The sequence below is a fragment of the Momordica charantia genome (assembly GCF_013281855.1).
Source record: "Momordica charantia cultivar OHB3-1 chromosome 9 unlocalized genomic scaffold, Mcharantia_2.0 BLBB01000009.1, whole genome shotgun sequence".
NCBI lineage: Eukaryota > Viridiplantae > Streptophyta > Magnoliopsida > Cucurbitales > Cucurbitaceae > Momordica > Momordica charantia.
The window spans coordinates 29,192,024-29,212,588 of record NW_028275167.1 but is presented as its reverse complement, the minus strand read 5'-3'; the positions used below and the strand labels follow the sequence as shown (position 1 = coordinate 29,212,588).

Below are 20,565 nucleotides of genomic sequence, written 5' to 3'. Positions count from 1 at the left end.
TTGACCCATATTTTCTCTTTTCTTTTATATATATAATTATTTTCCAAAAATACGCATATTATTTTTATATATTCCATCATCTGCTAAATATGCGTTTCCGTGGATTCTTTTTTTATTAAAATTAAAATTAAAAAAAAAAAAACTCATAGACTTGGCCAAAACATAAGCTAAAGTCCACCCCCTCCTATATAAATCCATCCTGCCCTAACACGCCTTTCCAGTTCATTTCATACCCTCATTTTCTTTCTCTCTTTCAACCTTCTTTCTATTTTGCTCCATAATGGACGGAATTTGCATTGACGAAACCACTTCCACCGAGTCTCAATCCACCACCTCTAATAATGCTCCATTGGTTTTTCCGGCGGCGGTGCTGAAGTTATCTCCGCCGCCGCCGGAGACCAGCGTGGTTCTGGACTCGGAATCCAGCGGCGGATCAGTGGTGGAAGCGGAGTCACGAAAGCTTCCATCCTCTCGTTACAAAGGCGTGGTCCCACAGCCGAACGGCCGGTGGGGGGCGCAGATTTACGAGAAGCACCAGCGGGTGTGGCTGGGCACCTTCAACGAAGAGGACGAAGCCGCACGTGCCTACGACGTGGCCGCCCAGCGCTTCCGCGGACGCGACGCCGTAACTAATTTCAAACCCCTCTCACGCGCCCAACAAGACGATGTGGAATCCACCTTCCTCAATTCCCATTCCAAGGCCGAGATCGTCGACATGCTCCGTAAGCACACCTACCACGACGAGCTCCACCAGAGCAAGCGCAACGCCGGTTTACTACACCCCAACCGGAACCGGACCCTGACCGACCGCCACTCCGACCCGGCTCCGGCCCGAGAACTCCTTTTCGAAAAAGCCGTCACCCCGAGCGACGTCGGCAAACTCAACCGTCTCGTCATCCCGAAACAGCACGCCGAGAAGAACTTCCCTCTCCAGACCGGGTCCGCCTCGTCCAAAGGGCTGCTGCTCAACTTCGAAGACGGCGGAGGGAAAGTGTGGCGGTTCAGGTACTCGTACTGGAACAGTAGCCAGAGCTACGTGTTGACCAAAGGGTGGAGCCGGTTCGTGAAGGAAAAGAATCTGAAAGCCGGCGACATTGTCAGCTTCCTCAAGTCCACCGGACCGGACAAACAGCTCTACATCCAATGGAAGGCCAGGATGACCGGAACCAACCCCAACCCTGTTCAGACCGTCAGATTGTTCGGGGTCAACATTTTCAAGGTCTCCGCAACCGCTGCGGGAGGTGCGGAGAGTATAAATGGGTGCAGTGAGAAGAGGAGGACAGAAATGGAATTACTCTCATTACAATGCACCAAGAAGCAAAGAATAGTCGGAGTCGGAGCATTGTAACGTACATATTCCTTTTTTTTTTTCCTTTTTTACCCTTTTTTTTTGCTGGAATTTGTTCGAGGTGTTTTGGGAAAATTGACTGGAAATCAAATATTTAAGGAGGAGAATTGTATAAAAGAGGGGAAAAAATGCAGAAGAATGATAAAGAAAGGCTGAATTTTTAGATTGAAATTGAGCCTACAATTATATATACAAAACCAACTCAAGTTGTATGATCAAATTTTATTTTTTATTTTGTGTAATTTCCGAGATGTTATCTTATTCGGAAAGATCAAGCGATTTGGCCAAGCAATGACAAATCTATAAATTAGTTTATTTAAATAAAAACAAAGTTGTAGTTGGCCGGGTGTGACAATGATGAACTCAATGAATGTTATCTATCAATATTGAGTTGTCGTTAATGGACAAATATAAATCATAATTTATTGACCTATGCAAATTATAAAGCTACTTGTTTATCTTCTTCGTACGACTTTTAAGATTTTTTTTTTCTTTTTTGGGGTAGAATTAGTAGAATTGCAATATCATAGTTTGCGAAGATATACTCTAATTACTTCCATAGAAATTGATGGTTTGGAATCTTAATAAACTTCAAATCACCTTTTTTTTTGTTTTTGTTTTTATTTGTCGTTATCCTCTACAATACAAGGATTTGAAATCAACTATAGTTGTAAATCCTATTCAAATAGGCTGGCTTTTATTAAGATCTCTATTCGAGGGTATCAATCAATTTTGATTCTTCCTCTTCTTTATAATGAATTTTAGGGTTTTACTGCTAATTATCTTTCCAACTTGATGAAATTTTAGAAATATCATCTTATTTGATTCGTTTGAAATTTTCAAATCACATATATACTTAGGTTGAGAATAACTATCGATTAATACTTGAAATCATTATTTACGGGTTCATAACTTTCGAATAAATTGTAACATATTAGACACAAAATATCATCAAATGTTTAAAATCTAGTCAGCCTTTTCTATTAGCTGGTTGAATCAAATTTACTTTATTTGTCTAAGAAAAATATTGAGTCTAAATGGAGTAACTTTTCAAAAACTGAGAAAACATAGGAGTAAAAATAACATAGTACTTGGATCAAAATGATGAACAAGTTGAAAGAAGAATCATATATATAGCTTTAAATTTGTAAAGCAAATATGCAACATATATAAAAGAGTTCAAGTGGATAGCAAACTGACAAGGTCACTCTCAATCACAACTTTGCCCTTCCTTCAAAACGCGTTTGTCTTCGTCAAAATGGACCACTTCTCCACAACCCTTGATTTTTTCCATTTTTATTGCTACATTTTTTTCCTTCCCATCTTCATCTTTTGTTTTTGTTTTGTTTTTCGGGTCACCAGCAGTATAGTTAAATAGATAAGACATTTATTAACATTTAAAAAGTCGATATTTTGATTCGTTAAACTCAAAATAAGAGTCCGCTTTGAACATGTATAATATTATAAAGTTTTTTTCTCTTAGTAATTTTACTATGACAATTAAATGAGATGCATATCTCGTGAGCTATTTTTATGAGAATGACACATTCCAACCATTATCCTACATGAATTGATAAATATATCTAGTTGCGACTGAGAAGAGAACAAAATCACCAACAAGAAAAAAATTAAGAATACCCAGATTTTTTAGATCTAAACATCACTTAGTAGATAAAAACACTAGTTACCTTTCTTGAGGTACAAAATTTAAGCTCTCATCACAACATTTATTATTAATAAAAAAGAAAAAAGAAAAAAACACCTCAAATTTATAATGATATTGAATGGCAGCTTCTTTTTTTTTTTTTTCGAGAAAGCTTTTCCTTCTCTTTTTACCAAATGCATTATTTAATCTCTAATACATACTAGGTTTCAATTTTTGGTCTCCCTGTTTTAAACCCTTTTCCATTGAGACTCTCCTACTCTTGAAATCAACTTTACAATTATTATATGCTATATAAAAAAAAACTATAAAATTATTATGTGGCATTAAAAGTTATTAAGTAAAAAACTTCTCTTCATTTGCAATGTTTAAAATATTTTTAAATTTTTAAATGATGTTTTGGTCATGAGGTTAAAATCTCATTTTATGTAATATTATTATTTAAAAGAAAAAAAATGTTTAAAAAATTATTAGATTTTTAAATGATGTTTTAGTCATGAGTTTTAAATCTCATTTTATGTAACATTATTATTTAAAAAAAAAAAAAAACAAGTCTTCCCTTATCTTGTTTGACTGAAACATAGTAAAAGAAAAAGAGGAAGAAAATTGGTAGACGACTTTCAATGATGTTGATAGAACGAAACTTTACACTACATTCTTGTACTATCATAACCAATCAGAACTCTTTCATTAAGAAATTATAATAAATAAATAAAACCAGAATCCTAGCCTATCATAGGTTTTCTATTGGGCCGGCCGCTTTTATTAAAACATAACAATTTGAAATTAAATTTATTGTCAAAATGTTGAAGTAGATAATAGTATATATTGAGAAAATCAATTATTAAACATAGTAAATTGTTAATTTAACTATGCCAATTTTTTTATAAGTAAATTATAGACTTATTGACTGAATATTTTTAACCGTTCCTTGGCTATTCTAGATTACCATGTCACTTTATAATCAGCCACTAATTTATGATGTTAATTTACCTTGAAGTAGTAAGCTATTGGTTGCTTATGAAAATTTTAAAATCTCCAACGTCCATTTGCAAAATTTGTTTTATAATTGCCAACATTGGAAATCAAAATCAAAATTTAGATATGATTTGGTTTTTTTTCAAAGAGATGTTATTGGGCCAGCATAAATAAAGCCGAAATGGGCCTAACGCAAACCCATTTGGAGGTCGGCAATGGGCAATTCTCTGTAACCGTTACTGGGCCAGCAGAAAATTGACGCCAAGACCAGCTGATGATTTCTTGGGATATTAAAGGAGCCCAAAGTAATTTGGAAATTAAGGGCTCATTTGGTAACGTTACTATTTTTGTTTCAAGAATCAAGAAAAATGAATTGTATGGTCCCAATATTCATGAATTGAAGTGTGATAAAATAATTTTATTATTTATGTTTTGGAACAGATTGGAAATGGAAACAAGAAAAAAAAAACTTGTTTCGGTTGTTTCTAAAATTTCTATATAATTTTGAGAATGTTTCGGAACTCACAACCTCCTGGTTAGAGATATATGTCAATTACCACTGAACTATTTTTGTTTTGGCAAAATTCTTCAATTAAATCTACAACCAATCACATTTTGAAATTAAATGATAAAATAATTACGTGATACATACATACATGTGTGTATGTATGTGTAGGTTTTACATAAAATAACGTGGAGGCAGGTGTTATTCGCATATTGCATATATTTTTTAGCTTTATATATATATATTAAAAATTATATAATGGTAATGAGTGGTATTCTGCATTCATAGTGATATGGTATGCAGTACAAAGTGTGTGAAATTTGTACTACAACATACTTTGGATAAATTTCTTGCAAGTACATTAATGAAGTACTCCATACTTTATTCTTCATTATTTATGACATATCCATGCTCGAAGATTAAATAAAAAAAAATGATTAACTGGAGAAACATAATCTAACCATTCGATTCTATGTCGGATTCCATTTTAAAATTTAAAATAAAATATTATTATATATTATCTTCTCCCAATATATACTTCTAGATGCATTAAAGTACAATAAATTGCTTCGAATCACTCAACCAAACCAACATATTTTTATATCACTATCCAATTCACTAAGATGTCGATTTTTCATTATGTAAATTTAAAATCTGAACAACCATCATCTGGTACTTGGTCAATTTTAATGGATTTCCTCGGTTATTGAAAATAGTTAAAATAAAAAATCTTAATTCCAAACATTTTAATGGCTCAATTTAAAATTTAAAATGAGCTCTTTCATTTTAATTTTATGAAAATTTTTGGGACAATAGTTTAGGGAGATTCAAGCTCAATTTCTTTTAGTAAAAGATGAATATCTTAATAATTGAGGTATGATATTAATTTTATGAACTATTTTAATTTACTTAGTAAAATGTATTTTGACCCATCACTATTTTGTCAATCAATATGATAATTAGAAAATGCTTTAATTTTTCTTTTAATTACAAAACGAACTTAAAATTTTAAAAGATCAGAATAAGGAATGGATTATTTTATTTATCCCATTCTTTAAGAACCGTGTAACCAGGTTAGTTGGAGTAGCTATATCCCACCGCCATTGTTTTATTATTATTATTATTATTATTCAGTAAATTACTCTATTTATAAATAACAGAATCCATTCACCCATCACCAATTATATCTAAAAATTGTTTTACGATGTAAAATGAATACAAATACAAGTTTGGTTGGTCAATGGAGTCTTCGATCTTATCTACAAGTAACAAAAAGCTGTGAAGGTGACGTCATTGACAGACAGCCCACGGATAGCCAAAGAAAAGGGCAAAAAAGGAAAAAAGGAGAATCAAATTCCTCGAATATTCATTTTCATATTCTCTCTCTAAATTTCTGAATCTATTTACAAATTACAACAGCCAGAGCCAGAAATATGGTTTCATAAAATCTCCCCTCTTTCTCTCTCTAGAAATTATTTACAAAAACAAAACAAATCTCCAATCAAAAGATTCGATGTTATATTATTATATGCGACGCCACGACTTCGACGACTCTCTCTCCGAATCGCCGATTATTTCCCAATCAATTTTTCTCTCTCTCTCTAGAAACTCCATTATCTTCGCCTGGCCAGCTTCATCTTCTGCTCTCACGTAAATCTCTTATCCCCACTACCAATTTCTATATTGTTATTTCCAAGTTTATTCCTTTTCTTGATTCTACAGATTCCCGTATTCTTCTTTCAGCCCCTTCTTTCTCATTGGCCCTCTTCGGATTTTTCTATGTTTCGAAACCCACCGACTCATCCATAAATAAACCCACCCCCTCTGATTCTGATTCACCTCAATTCGAAATCAATCTGGGTTTTTTTCGTTTTTGCTTTTTGCAATGGATTTCGTTGATAACATTTTGGATATTCGAGTGGGAATGGATTTGAGGCACTATGCCGATGCTTTGGATCAGGAACGCCGCAAAATTCAGGTCTTTCAGCGGGAACTTCCTCTCTGTTTGGATCTCGTTACCAGAGGTGAGACCATAAATTAGGGATTTCCAGTTTATTTTTCTCTTCTCTGTTTCGATTTTAATTTTGTTTTTCTAATTTGCAGCCATTGAATCTTGCCGGCAGCAGTTTTCTGGGTTGTCGACGGAGAGCTCCGAGCATACGTCCAGCGACGGCCCTGTTTTGGAGGAGTTTATTCCGATTAATAAAATTCCGGTTACTTCTCATTCTGAAGATGAACAATCGGAACCGGATAAGAATGACGTAGGTCGATCCGATTGGCTTAAATCCGCTCAGCTTTGGAATCAAACTCCCGATCCTCCAATCACAGAGGTAACATTTCATCGTTTTTGTTATTGCTCTGTTTTACTCTGTTTTGGCAGCGGGGCAAATGAACGGGAAATTTCCGAGAAAGTTGTGTAATTTTTTGTTCCCTTCTTGCAGGATGTTTCCAAGAAAACGACTTCGGTTGTTGGTGAGGTAAAAAATAATGGCGGTGGCGGTGCTTTTCAGCCATTCCAGAAGGAGAAATCTCCGTTGAAAACAGAGGCGGCGCCGGTCGTCGGTAAAACGCTCGGTTCTTCTTCGGTGCCGGAGGCGACGACGAGTTCGACTGCGGAAACCGCCTCCAAAGGCAGCGGTGGAACCAGTAAACGGGAAGATAAGGAATCTCAGACTCAGAGAAAACAGAGGCGGTGCTGGTCGTCGGAGTTACACCGGCGATTCTTACACGCCCTACAACAACTCGGCGGCCCTCACGGTACAATCCAAATTCATCTTTTTTTCTTTTTTATTTTTTTCAATGGATGATTTATTGATATTATGAATTAACCAACTGGGTTTATTTATTTATTTTTCATATTTAATTTCAGTTGCTACACCGAAACAAATCAGGGAGTTGATGAAGGTGGAGGGCCTCACTAATGATGAAGTCAAAAGCCATTTACAGGTTCACACCGCAATTAATTTAAGTGAATTTTTTTGGGGGGGGAATTAAATTAAATATTGTAAATTAAAACTAAAATTTTCTATTGTTGGGTGCTTAATTTAATTTCAGAAATACCGATTGCACGCCAGAAGGCCAACAAATTCTGCAATGCAAGACAGCGGCAACTCATCGGCGCCGCCGCAATTCGTGGTGGTCGGGAGCATATGGGTGCCGCAGCCACCGAAATCCGCGGCGGTGGCGACACCGGAAGTAAGAAATGGAATTTACGCCCCGGTGGCGACGCCGGTGCCGTCTTCCGGCAAAACCCAAAGGCCACGGCAGAGGGCGTCGGACCACAGCGCCGGAGTGGCTCATTCGAATTCTCCGGCGACTTCGTCATCCACCCACACCACCACAGCCTCCCCGTCGGCGTAGATTCCTCTTTTTTTCCCCCCTTTTTTTATGTGTTCAGTTATTATTAGTTTCGAGAGGAGAGAAATATAAAAGTTTTGTAACTAAATGATACAGCCATGTGATATAAACACAAAATTTTCACGTGAAGTTTCTTCTTCCAACAATTTCATCTTCGCCTTGTCTTATTCGAATGATCGTGGGAATGTGAATCCAAATTTTTTTTTTCTCTATTTTTAATCCTATCAAGTTTTAATAACAGTTGTCAACTATCCGCCAGTTTGGCATCCTTTCTATTTTCTTTTATTAATCTTTTTAAAAAAATAATTGTAAAATATTTAAATTTCTTAAAAAAAATGAAAAATTGAAACATCAAACGGCCCTACCCGACCAAAAATGTGTTGATGGTAATAAATGTGATTAAAACTTCGCAAATCAATCTAATTAAATTTTATGGTCTCAACAATAACAATTAAGAACCTTTGTAACCATAATCATATTTGTTTCTTTGTATTTCTATAACTCATTTTGGTTGTTTTATTTTCATAATATCAACTGCTTTCCATTTTTGCGTTCTCCCCCCCATAATGATTGAATTATAGAAAACTAATTTCAATTTTGGTATGCCCATTTTGTATACTCTTATAAATTGAGCATACTGGTCTATTTAATTATTATCTTCTTTTTATCTCTTTCATTTTTTAGAATAAAAGTACGGCGAATTTGCATTAGGATTTCAGGAGCAATTCTACATCAATCACTTAAGTATATGAATGAAAATAGACTAAAATAAATAAAATAAAATTGATAAAAGTAGGCAAAAACTAGAAGGGTGCGTAAATTTTTACCAAAAAGAGATTTGAGCTTTCTTAAAGAATTTTGTTATTTTATTTTTACTTTTTTTTTTAAAAAAAATTGTTGGCAACAAAAAAATTGATTTTTTTTTTCTAGAAAGCATATTAAAATAGGTCTACAAAGACAGTAAAACTCTCATGAAAACTATAATCTAGTTATTAAATTGGAATGAAATAATTTAGTCTTTTAATATGTAATGATTTAGTTCAAATACTTTAAAACTTACTATCTTTTGGTTTCTAAAGTTTTTTCAAAAATTTTATTTCGATATTCATTAAATCTTATGTTACATGGTTATTAATTATACTATATCTCATAGTGTGGCATATGATATAAATTCACGTGGTGCCATGTAAATGCACTATAGAAGTTAAATGATAAAGATCAACATGGATTTTCAATCAAAATGTATGGAAAAGAATAAAATAAAACGTATAAAAGTACTAAAATGAATTCACAATAAATAAAAATGTAAAAAAAAAAAAATAGTTGGATTGTTTTTCATATTGAATAAAATAATATTTTATAATTGACAACGTGGATGTGGTTTGGAGGGCAAAATTTGAGTAAAAGATGACTATCAGTCTACATGGAACTAATAAAAGTGGTTAGTTAAAAAGTCTGAATTTTCAAACTTATCGATCTTATCTTTTCTTTTAAGACAAGATTTCCAACTTATTAATTACTCCATCACAAAACAAAATTAACATCGCACTAAACTCACCAAAATAATAATAATAATAATAAAAACAAAAGAAAGAAAAAAGTCCTCAATAATAATCCATAGACCACAGAAAGAGAAAGTTGTTGTTGTTTTTTCCAACGAGAGGGAGAAATTAAAACTTAAAAATTTCTCTTTCTACGGGAGATAAGGGGTTTCTTGGTCAAAAACTACCGACTAATATTATGATTCTAAATATCCGTTGATATGTCGACATTTTCATCGATATATTCATGTTTCTATAGGTTCAACATCGACATGAGGGGTAAATCGATATTTCAATCATAGTACAAGAAAATCGATAAAATATAAAAACTATCAACAAAATGTCACTAATATATACATAATATTAATATTAATTATTTTTAACTAATTTAGAAATAGAAAAATGGTTATTTTATTCATTTAAATATTCTTTATGATTTTTTTTAAAATTTTCTAACTTTTAGAGAAATATCCGTCGACATCAATATTTTATTGATATTTCCACGAAATTGAGATATCGACATTCCCATCGCCATCGACATCGACATTTAAAATCTTGATTACTATTGAGTTAAACTTATGTTGTTAAGCTCAAAGATTTCTTAAAGCTCTACATTTTAGTCTCTAATTAATAAAATCAATGAGAATGAAATTAACCATATAAATTTATTAGACACAAAATTAAAAGTTTAGATATATAATTATCTTTTTTTTTTTTAAATTTTAGAGACTGAACAAACACAATCATCAAAATTTAGAGATTAAACATAAATTTATCGTCATATCAATTAAAAATAAATATTTATATATATAAATATGAATTTACTTACAAATATATGAGTATGATATATTACAAAGGGTAAGTTCCAACCTCCTCTCATATATTTATAAATTTATGTTTTTATAAGAATATGAGAAATGATGTCGCCATGGTAGTGTAATTTGACCTAATCTAATTTTTCTCAAAATGACTCTGGTCACCTTTTTTTTTGGTTAATTTTTTAAATACCACCTACTACTTTTTTCGGTACTGAATTTTTTTTTTCAATCTCCTTTTTTTTTAGGTGGCAAAGGTACATATTCTGAAATTTGATTCTCTCAACTTCCATTCATAATACACTTACCTCTCTCTCTCTCTCTCTCTCTCTCTCTCTATATATATATATATATATAATAAATAAAGAATATATATCCCAACCAATTACTCAATAATTGACTATTCGGCCTTCCTATTGGACTTTTCACATGTGTGGTCTACATGTTTTTAATACTCAAAACTAATCTCTTTTCTCATGTTTATCTAAAATTTACTTGCACTATAATACTACCTGGTTTGATAATATCCTATTTTTCTTTAGTTATTCTAATCCATTAATTGTTAATTCCATTAATAAGTGTCAACATGAACTAACATGAACTAAGCTTAACGGTAATTGATATCCATCTCTGATCAAGGGTCACGAGTTCGAATTTCCCACCCCTATTTGTTGTATAAAAAAACAACTAAACTGACAAGTTAATTAGGGATCATTCGCACTATAAATAATATATTTGTAAAAGAAAATAAAATAAGCAACAATAAATTATATCAAATTCACAATTGTCCCCCTTTTCTTAGTAATTTTGTTTTGTGATGGGAATGATGTGAATCTTGGGGTGGAAACAGTAGAACGTATTATTGGATTTCTTTTGAAATTTAAAACACAAAAAAAAATATATATATATATAAAACAGGGAACAATGTCGTTGGATTTTACATTTGAAGACTCTCCGAATTGAGACAACACTACTTGATATTCCTCGCTAAGTCTTTGGGTCGAGAAATTAGAAAACAAGATTTTTCAAACAAGAGAGAAAATTACCAAACGGGGAAGAGCATCTTACCTAAAAATTGGCCCACATTATTCATTTTGACTAATTATCATTTTGAAGAACAAAGGTACTTTGAGCCATTTTGTATCTACACATCCATGAAAGGTCACCTATATCTCAAATCAAAATTTCACTTTAATTATTATGAATTTATTTCTTTTATATAAACAAATATATTTCACAATTGTGATCTAGTAAAGTCTGATAATTTATGTGGACCGACCATAAATATATTTATGAAGCGTGGATTCTGCTAAATTTATTTGCACATAAGTCTTCTAATATTATTCATGTGAAGTAATGGATTGTATTGTATAATAAAATATTATACCTAAAAAATGTTGATTCACAGGTTAGAAATATAATCTTCTTGATTTTCTAAATAAATCGTTGTTATTTTTCATATTGTTATAGTTGGATCGATAACTATAACATGATTAGATGCTAATTACTAATTATGTTAACAGCCATTGTTAGAGAAATAATAATAAGGAAATCCCAGATGGATAGATTTGCTTTTATAGATGACCTGTTTTCTCATAATAATTGAAGTTATGCTTAATATGTAATGATTTTTAAATTTTACAAGTTAGAGGTTTCTCTTGGTATTCACATGAAACCTATATGATAATAATAATAATTAATATACATATATAGTAGGTGGTTCGGTAGATTTTTCTTTCTTTCTTTTTTTTTTTTTTTGAAAGATGTAGGTTAAAAAAATCTTTATTTTTCTATTTTGAAGTCTGAATAATTATTTTTTGTTAGGTAAGGTTACATCAACCTGGAATGATTTTAAAAATATAAAATAAAAGAGTATTGGTACATATAAATATAATTCTTGATAATGAATTTGTAATTAATAAATTAAATTTAAACGAAAATTCTTAGTCAATCTAAACATAACTCAATGGATTAAAATACGTATTTTTAATTAGAAGATTGTGAATTCGATAGTACTAGAGAGAAATTGTTGGGTGAGTCACTGAAGTCGTTGTCAAAAATTAACTTTTCATATTAAAAATAATAATGTGGGTAGAGGTTATTAATGATTTTATGCATGATTGATATAAGTGGAGTGAAAGAAAAAGGAGAGAAAAAGAAATAAAAGATGTGGTTTGGATTTGTTTAAATTTAGAACGTGGTGTCTTCTGATTTTGGTCCCAAAGCCAACGCCAAACGACCAAAAGCCAATATCCCAAAAAGCTGAAAATGGTCTCATGAGTCATAAGTCACAACTTTTCCCTTTTTCTCCCATAAAAAATATATATATTCTATATTTATTTTCATTTTTCTGTCATTTTTATGTATGTAAAATGTAATAATTTCATTTGTTTACCAACATGATGATATTAGATTTGAAACTGCAGCCCACGACAATATGCTCTAACAATTGCTTGAGTTGTATTCAAGAAAAAGAATTTGGTTAATTTAGTATTATAACCCATTAATTAATGAATTATTCTTCCCCCTTAGATATTATTGGTTTAAATTTCTCCCTGTCACACCTCTTATTTGAGAAGAAGAATCTTAACAAATTATTGAAAGAGATTAAGGAATATACCCTCCTTCTTGGGATGAATAAATAAAATCAAATTGACCAAAGAGATCAACTTGAAAAATTTTATAGGTAGAAGACGAGGGCCGGAGAAGTAGATATGATATTGTGATATGCATTACATTAGTTTTTTCCTAGAGATTTTTTGATCGAAGGATAGATATTTTCGTATTTATAAAACGATATGATGTTGTCTATTTCAACCGATATCGATTTTTAATTCTAACTATTTAATGTTAGAAACTAAAATAATTCATATTAGTATATCATTAAAATGTCAAGACTATACTGCAAATGATTAAAAAGGTATCTTTCAACAAAAGGAAAAGAAATTAAAATTTCATAATATCCTTTGGTATATTTAACTAATTTGGAATATTCTCTCTCTCTCTTTAATTTATTACCTTATCTTTTGAATTCTGACCTGGCCCACAACTAACCTCAAGAATCTTGCCTTGTCTAAGATTCCCCACAATCAGATCTATATTAATAATAATCTTGGTCCCCTGGCCCACGCTTGTAGAATATGCAAGTTCCATCTGCACCGTAGATTGTTCATCTGACGGTTGGCGTTGCACGACCATGATATAATTAATGTCTCACACACACAGAAGCATTGCCCAGTTTGGCGAGAGAGATAGTGACTCTTGGAGTGAATAAAAGGCCAAACGACTTTTCGTTTTGGCGAGAGAAACCCGAAACAAAACGTAGGCTAAACGACGACGTTTCGTATGTGCATGAGAAACTTTGTGTTTCGGGAAAATTCTTGGAATATTCTTCTCTTAGCTTCTGTGTTGGCCTAACTTAATAAAGATTAATGTTTATAAATGTTATCTTTTATTTCTCTCAATTTTATTAATTCCCATCTTATGGTATTGTATAAACGTGTCACATGCAGAATATGTATATAAAAGAAATACTTCATCGGAAGTATCAAACGTAGTCAAAACAAGCATAGTTCAAAGGTAATTGATATATATTTTCAATTAAGAGGTTGTGAATCTGATTCCTCATCTAACATATTGTACTTTAAAAAATACCAATTGTAAATACTATTTAATCATCCATTAATTTGATTTGTTTTAGTCTTTAAATATTCAACATAATTAAAGAGAGAGAGAAATAAAGGCCTTGGATGGGAAACACTAGCAGAACTTAAATTGTGTCTTTGTGAATTGTAAGAAGAAAAAATTCAAAATGGAGACAAATTTAGAATAACATTCCATTTGTCATCAAAATATTTACTCACATATGGTATGGTTTGACTAAAATGGTATGATATTTAAATATGTATGGTATGACTAAAATAGTAAAAATTGAATTGGAACAAATATTATTATTTAAATTTGGATCTACCTTTCCAATTTAACAATTACAAGGTGGGAATTGAATTATTGATATTTAGGATCGTAGTTGTTTTATTTACTAAATTATGCTAGGGTGTAGTATGAGATTAGTGCATAAATAAGAAATACCTTAGCTACACATTAAATTAAATATATATTTAGGCAGGGATAATATAATTAACTAAAATCATTAAGGTCCGCGACCCAGTCATTTGTAGATGAGACCTGATTTTATTTCAATTTTATTTTTATTTTTTATTTTATATTGATTAAATAAATCTAAGTTAGTTTATATATTTTTTTAATACATGTGTGGAAGTAAAAATTCGAATTTATTTTTTAAACTTAAGTTAGTTGGATGTTATTCATGACACTCATGTGAAAGATTACCGTATTGAAGATACATTAACTTCTATTCTTAATTTATTTTTTTTTAATTTCTATTCTTAATTTTATATTTTTAAATAATAAGTTGTTAGTCTCGCTAACATTCATCTCTAAAATAAAAAATTTTAAAACTGAATAAATATAATTTACAAGCATAAAAAACCACAACATAGGAAGTACATAAATATTTTTTTTGGGATTTTCTTTAATCGTTTTCGGTTGGTTTATTTATTTTAATCTAAAGTCACGTTTCAATACAAGTTTTCTAAAGCGGTAATATACACTAAATGGAGATAATGTATATCATATAGTTTTCCCTAAGAAACAACCTATCTCAAATGCACATATATATCCAACACACCTACATTCAAATTTCAAGTCTTCCAATCCTAAATAACAAACATCTCTTGAAGTAAACAACAAGTTTATCTAGAGAGTGACGTGTCATAAATGTATAATGAAATCAAATTTCATCCGATCCAATGAGTTGTCAATAATGTCTGACGTATCACTCATGTGTATATATGATAATATTAACAATAATAGTTTAATCACTCAAGGACTAAGGCTAAAAAGGCATCACTACTGATATGAATAAGTTGAGGATGAAAGCTAATAGCATTCACAAATCCGTCCAAGTACATCCACCTCTCAGTTTGTTTGCATCTCTAAGACTGTCATTAGCCACTAAACAGAGGTTCTTCAAACTTCATTAGTGACATTATTAAAACAAATTAACTAAGCCTTAAAAGACTAAGTCTTAAAATGTCCTCATCACGATTCATTGAGCCGATCAAATCGAACAAAAACACCTAATTAACACTTTGTTTATGACCTAAATGTCATGTACTACACTACTCCCACAACTGGAATATTTTGAATCATATAATAAATTATATCTTCTCTTGATTCCTTCTCTCTAATGTACATTATATCGTCCAAGTTCATCTGAAACTATTGTTTAGTTTGCTTCGGAAGTTTGGGTGCCTAAGTTGTTGTAATCTCAAAGGACAGTTTTTGAATTTAAAGATGTGCAAGACAAGTAGACTTTCCATTCGTGATACATAAATTAATCTAAGGACTGAATCTGACCAGCAGACTTTCTCTGGCTCAATAACTACTGGAAGATTCATGATGAATGAATGTAAAAAGTGAATGTAGGTGGTCCTAGTTTGGACATGTAAGAAGAAGATATATTGGGCAGAGTTTGCTTTGGACTATATTTTGTATTTTCAATACTGAGCCCAATGGGCCATCATGTTTTCTAAAACCAAAAGGTGGGTTATCTCACATACACAGTTGAGGGAGGAGTCTCACTTCTTGAAAGACTAAGAAGCTATATTTGACACCAAGTAGCACTAAAACATAGACTATGACAAACTGCAAATGATCTATAAGAAGAATATTGTTGAGTTATCCCATGTAAGTTATGGAGGGAAATGGATATTAGCTCAGAAATGTGAAAATGGCAGGAATTTGTCTATCGGGTAATTAGGATTATTAAAAGAATAATAAGGGTACGTTAGTAATTAGATAAGAAATTAGTTAGCATGGATTGGTTATAAATAGAGCGAAGCAGAAAGGAGGAAGGTAGACAACTATGTAGTGTGGTTTAAACTTGAGTAAGAATTACTCAAGGGTCTAAGTCATTTGAATTACTCGGGAGTTATTGTGTTATTCTTTTATATTTCACTATATTTTAGTTGTTTCAAGTTCTATCAGAAAAACAACCATACTTGGCTTGGTATGATTCGGATAGCATCTTTCCTTAGTTATGACAAATTTGGAGGGGGTTGTTTATGTACCTGAATGATGCTGAAGAACACAGGCTTCATTAGATTCCTTCATCAATATAATTTATACATTTAAAAAAATGAGTTCTTACGACAACAAACCAAGCGCTCACGCTAGATCTACGGTGGGGAAACATTAAGCGGGACACCGGGAGTAGGCTCCAGGACCACTGCCTCTGGCAGCTCCTTTGATAACAGTTCCTGCATTGAATTGATAAGCATTAAATGGAGCTTCTTAGTGTTTCTTGTCATTAGCAGACTAGAAAGCAAACAAATTTGGCAAGAACTGACTCCCAAATTATCATTGAAATTTGAAACGGTTCAGGAACCACAAATTAAACATGCTCTGATTCTAACGAAGAAAAAGTTCGTCCCATGACAATGGAGTACGCATTTTGACCTTCAAATTTACTTGACCGTGTTATAAAATTGTGAAACCTACGTTCAAAGAATATATTTAATTATTACACTACTTGACTCTCATTAAACTTATCAGCTTCCATTATTTATCACGACTACATGATAAAAAGAAAATAAGGCAATATCAACTCACAACCTAAAGCCCCATCATGTAAAGTTCAAGTATGAATATAACCATCAGTTCTGACTTAAGCAGCATAACGACTATGGTTTAAGTAGATGTTAACCTTGAATGATCCAATAGTCCCTTCAGCACTTACTAAATTTGCAAGAAACCCTTTGCTATCCATATCTCCATTATTCATTGCCACGATGAACCTGAAAGATGACAAGGAAAGATAATTTGTTAGAATAAGTTAGAAATATTTTTAACTTTTAAGATATATGGGCATATTATTTATTACCTAGGGAGTTTATTAGAGTAAAGATTAGAAGTTAGGCATATTATAGTAATCTTGGAAGACAGGCCTCTGGAACGCTTAATATCCTTTATAATACATTTCAGCACCAATTTTCTTGATTTTCAACCTTAAGTCTGGGGTTTTGTCGTAATTATATAGAAATGAATAAATGCCTCCACCAAGTATTGGATATAAGGTTTTGGAAGCATCTTACTTTGCATGCAGCAGCTTTGCAAGTTGAACTGCATCTTCTTGTCCCGAAACCAGAGTAAAATTAGGCAGAAGCTGCTTTATCACTGGTGTGATGACAATATCAGCCCTTTCTTTCTCCAAATATTCCTTGTTGTAAGAGCAGTGAGGTTCATAATAAAGAGTCAGTTGGCCTTGGGGAGAAATAACAAGATACCTGTATCAGATTTTGAGAATGGAATCTAAATAACCAGGTTACAAAATACGATGTTCATAATGTAAACTGTCAGACTATTTAGTGGGGGTAGGAATGTAGAAGATCAACATTTTTACCCATTCTCAGGACGTTGCCATGGAGGACCTAGAACTGGTCCAGCAGTGGCTCTAATGACTACTTGAGAACCATTTCTTGCTTCAATAACTGAACTCTGACGAGGTTCTAGATAAGTGACCTGGATATAACTAAAACTGGCCTTAGAACATTAACATATGAGCACAAAGTGGCATATAGAATCCTTGCACAGTAATAATCTAATCAAATTTGGCATTAAAAAAACATTGAATTGAAAAGAAAAGTGGATACGCAAAGGTGGATACGAAAGGAAAGTGCCTCTATATGCAGGGAGGTTCTCATTTAAACAATTTAAGCGAGGAGGAGGGAGATGCTCCTATGTTATCCTTTATCACTCTTGATCTCGCTGGCTTCATGCCTTGAATCTTAATAGTCTATCCAAACAACAATCAGTGAACAAAATATAGTGGGAGATTCAGATAGAGCATGGTCTAAGGAATTCCTTCTAAGTTCTAACTACAGTAACATTTCTCTGAGGGAAGCTTTCCTGATCATGTAAATTGGGGAAGACCATCTTCTACTTTATTCAGCGAATAATTTGCCCAACAATTGGTCGTTTATGCCTATTCAGACTATATGACTGTTGAAAATTATGTACATAACAATAACAAAATGCTGCACTATAATTCTCTGAGCGCCATATGTACAATGTTGCAACATTTCTGTACTTCTTTATCCAGGGAATCGAAATCATGGGGTCATATGAACCATTATAAAATAATTGATACAATGTCTAACGATGTTATGATTACCCGATGACATTATATCCACCACTCCACAGATAAATACTCCAAATTCAAAAATGAGAAAAATCTCAAACGCCATCAGCTGGTTTAACCAATTTTCTTGACAAAATAAATAACAGCACATCAGCAAATAGAAACCTGATTATCAATTTAGCCTTGAATGGCGGCAGAAAGAAAAGTAAGACAATTCACACCAGAGTCTGCTTACATTGCTGAAAAGTGGATCCAACAATGTCTTTGCATTTGGAGTTGCTACGACCTTTAGATTTGGAGACTTCTTAGAGAGAGGCCTCAAGGTCTTCAAATGGCAGTGATCATCAAGGCTTTGTGTAATTAGTAAGCAGTCAACCTCAGGAAGTTCACTCAGCTGCATTAAAGTTGCTCAAGTATCAGATTAGTTTATTAATTGCAGCATCATAGAAACTAAATACTTAATAATTATTCTAAAATAACCTGGAAATTCTTCAATATCTTCTTGGAGGCCTCATACAGCCATGAGATACCAAAATCAAGATTGCCAACCAAAACTGGATCTACCAAAATGGTCAATCCGCCCACTTCCCACAACCAACTATTTCCCTAAAACAAAAAGGGGAAAGCGTGGAGATAAATTCTAAGTACGCTATTCAAAATCAACGAATAATTATCGAACCCAACTAGATAAAACTAAGAACCCGCCTCCAGATAAGTTAGATTAAACGCATCAGCGGTAGAAACAGTCGCCCCATCGGCACTCTCTTCGGTAATCACAGCCGGAACTACCCTATTCGACCTGTAACGAAGGCGTTAGTGCAACTACAGCTTCTAGTCTCCAACATGAGAAAAATCGAGGGAGTGAGAATAAAATACCTAGAAATCGAGACCGTCGGTAATAAGCTGGAAGTTCTGTAAGTGGAAAAACTCGTAGGTGAGATTGAAAGGGCGAGTGAAGAAGGGGAGAGAGGCAATTTGGAGCAAAAGGGTTTACAAGAGCTGTGCAGAGATATACACTGAACAGCAGCCATGGCTTCTCCACGTACACTGCCACAAAATTTTCCTATTTTCGCGCGAAATAGAGAAGACGAGTGTCTATTTATCTATTTATTTTTATGGGTTTCCACTTTCCAGTACGTTCATCAAGATTATGAACAGTTCGATCCACTCGGGGAACGTTGATTTGGTGTTCCTGATTTGGCCACTTGCCCGTTGGCTATTACCTCACACACAACACGCTCTACCAGTAACCTGTACGGATTATTTTTTGCTTTTTGAAGATGAAAAATTAGTGAAGACACTTTTGAATCAACCGTTTTTAACAGATTATTTTTTGCTTTTTGAAGATAAAAAATTAGTGTGGACACTTTTGAATCAACCGTTTTTTAAAAGCTGAAAATTTTCTATCCTTCCTTTGGGTTGGGTTTTTTGTTCCTCTGTTCTTCAACAAAGTGGAGAGATTGAACTTCGTACTTTTAGAGAATTCGAACTCACGATCTCTTAATTAAAAATAGATGTCTTAAGCTATGTTAAGTTTGACGTCTTGTTTAAATAATGATATATTAATTTGAATAATTAACATAATTTTTCATTAGATTATTAATTTTAGTATATCTAGTAGTGAAACTTTGAACCCATGATCTTTAGATTGGAGGGCGATGTTTTAATCATTTGAGCTATAATTTAACAATTCTTTAGTATATTAATAATTATGAATCATATAAATTAAATAATGATTGACACAATCATATATATATATATATATATATAGGAAAACAATCATGTAATTTTTGAAAACTATTTAACAAAAAAATGTATCAAACATGATGGGTAAGTTGAACTTAGGAGTCTTCATGAACTGTCTCGAATGAGGGAGATTTTATGTTTTAAATGAAGATAAAATAAGATGCAAGTTTGTAAGGATTACAATAACATATCCTTTAACCATCATGGGTGGTTCGTTGGTCCAAATGGACTATGGTTAATTAAAATGGAATAAGTTCAAATCCTATGATGACCACAAATTAGTAATTCCTATGTATTTCTTGACATCAAAGCAATTTTCACCTTTTATTCTCTAATAAGTTTTTGTTTGAAAGCTTATTGAAAAAAGTATTTAATATACGTCAAATGAATT

At 32.4% G+C, this 20,565-nt stretch overlaps 3 protein-coding genes across 4 annotated transcripts; 2 read left to right on the top strand and 1 right to left on the bottom strand.

Annotated features, from left to right (window-relative positions):
* The first annotated feature begins 206 nt into the window (after nucleotides 1-206).
* Nucleotides 207-1,597, top strand: LOC148209303 (AP2/ERF and B3 domain-containing transcription repressor RAV2-like). The gene has a single exon (XM_088128346.1). The coding sequence runs from the start codon at nucleotides 281-283 to the stop codon at nucleotides 1,346-1,348; it is 1,068 nt and encodes a 355-aa protein (XP_087984472.1). The 5' UTR covers nucleotides 207-280; the 3' UTR covers nucleotides 1,349-1,597.
* A 4,323-nt stretch (nucleotides 1,598-5,920) lies between these two features.
* Nucleotides 5,921-7,980, top strand: LOC111018624 (transcription factor HHO2). The gene is made up of 5 exons (XM_022294796.2): nucleotides 5,921-6,518; nucleotides 6,598-6,824; nucleotides 6,936-7,251; nucleotides 7,364-7,440; nucleotides 7,549-7,980. Exons 1-5 carry the CDS (start codon nucleotides 6,380-6,382, stop codon nucleotides 7,852-7,854), a joined length of 1,065 nt encoding a protein of 354 aa, XP_022150488.1. The 5' UTR covers nucleotides 5,921-6,379; the 3' UTR covers nucleotides 7,855-7,980.
* An 8,384-nt stretch (nucleotides 7,981-16,364) lies between these two features.
* On the bottom strand, nucleotides 16,365-19,566 carry LOC111018763 (Metallo-hydrolase/oxidoreductase superfamily protein). Of its 2 annotated transcripts, none has more exons than XM_022295001.2 (8): nucleotides 19,305-19,566; nucleotides 19,134-19,227; nucleotides 18,909-19,034; nucleotides 18,664-18,822; nucleotides 17,691-17,809; nucleotides 17,383-17,574; nucleotides 17,028-17,085; nucleotides 16,365-16,548 (listed from the first exon to the last, which is right to left on the bottom strand). In XM_022295001.2, exons 1-8 carry the CDS (start codon nucleotides 19,457-19,459, stop codon nucleotides 16,468-16,470), a joined length of 984 nt encoding a protein of 327 aa, XP_022150693.1. In that variant the 5' UTR covers nucleotides 19,460-19,566; the 3' UTR covers nucleotides 16,365-16,467. The 2 variants fall into 2 exon arrangements, with proteins under 2 accessions (XP_022150693.1, XP_022150692.1); XM_022295000.2 differs by having other exon boundaries at nucleotides 16,995-17,085; nucleotides 19,305-19,561.
* Between the last annotated feature and the right edge of the window lie 999 nt (nucleotides 19,567-20,565).

Excerpts from the sequence above, each read along its gene's own strand:
- LOC148209303 (XM_088128346.1), top strand. The coding sequence starts at position 281 with ATGGACGGAATTTGCATTGACGAAACCACTTCCACCGAGTCTCAATCC.
- LOC111018624 (XM_022294796.2), top strand. The coding sequence starts at position 6,380 with ATGGATTTCGTTGATAACATTTTGGATATTCGAGTGGGAATGGATTTG. Across the intron at positions 6,519-6,597 it reads TTTGGATCTCGTTACCAGAG|CCATTGAATCTTGCCGGCAG; the intron begins GTGAGACCATAA and ends TCTAATTTGCAG. Across the intron at positions 6,825-6,935 it reads CCGATCCTCCAATCACAGAG|GATGTTTCCAAGAAAACGAC; the intron begins GTAACATTTCAT and ends CCCTTCTTGCAG.
- LOC111018763 (XM_022295000.2), bottom strand. The coding sequence starts at position 19,459 with ATGGCTGCTGTTCAGTGTATATCTCTGCACAGCTCTTGTAAACCCTTT. Across the intron at positions 18,823-18,908 it reads AGATATTGAAGAATTTCCAG|CTGAGTGAACTTCCTGAGGT; the intron begins GTTATTTTAGAA and ends ACTTTAATGCAG. Across the intron at positions 17,810-18,663 it reads TGGATCCACTTTTCAGCAAT|GTCACTTATCTAGAACCTCG; the intron begins GTAAGCAGACTC and ends AGTTATATCCAG.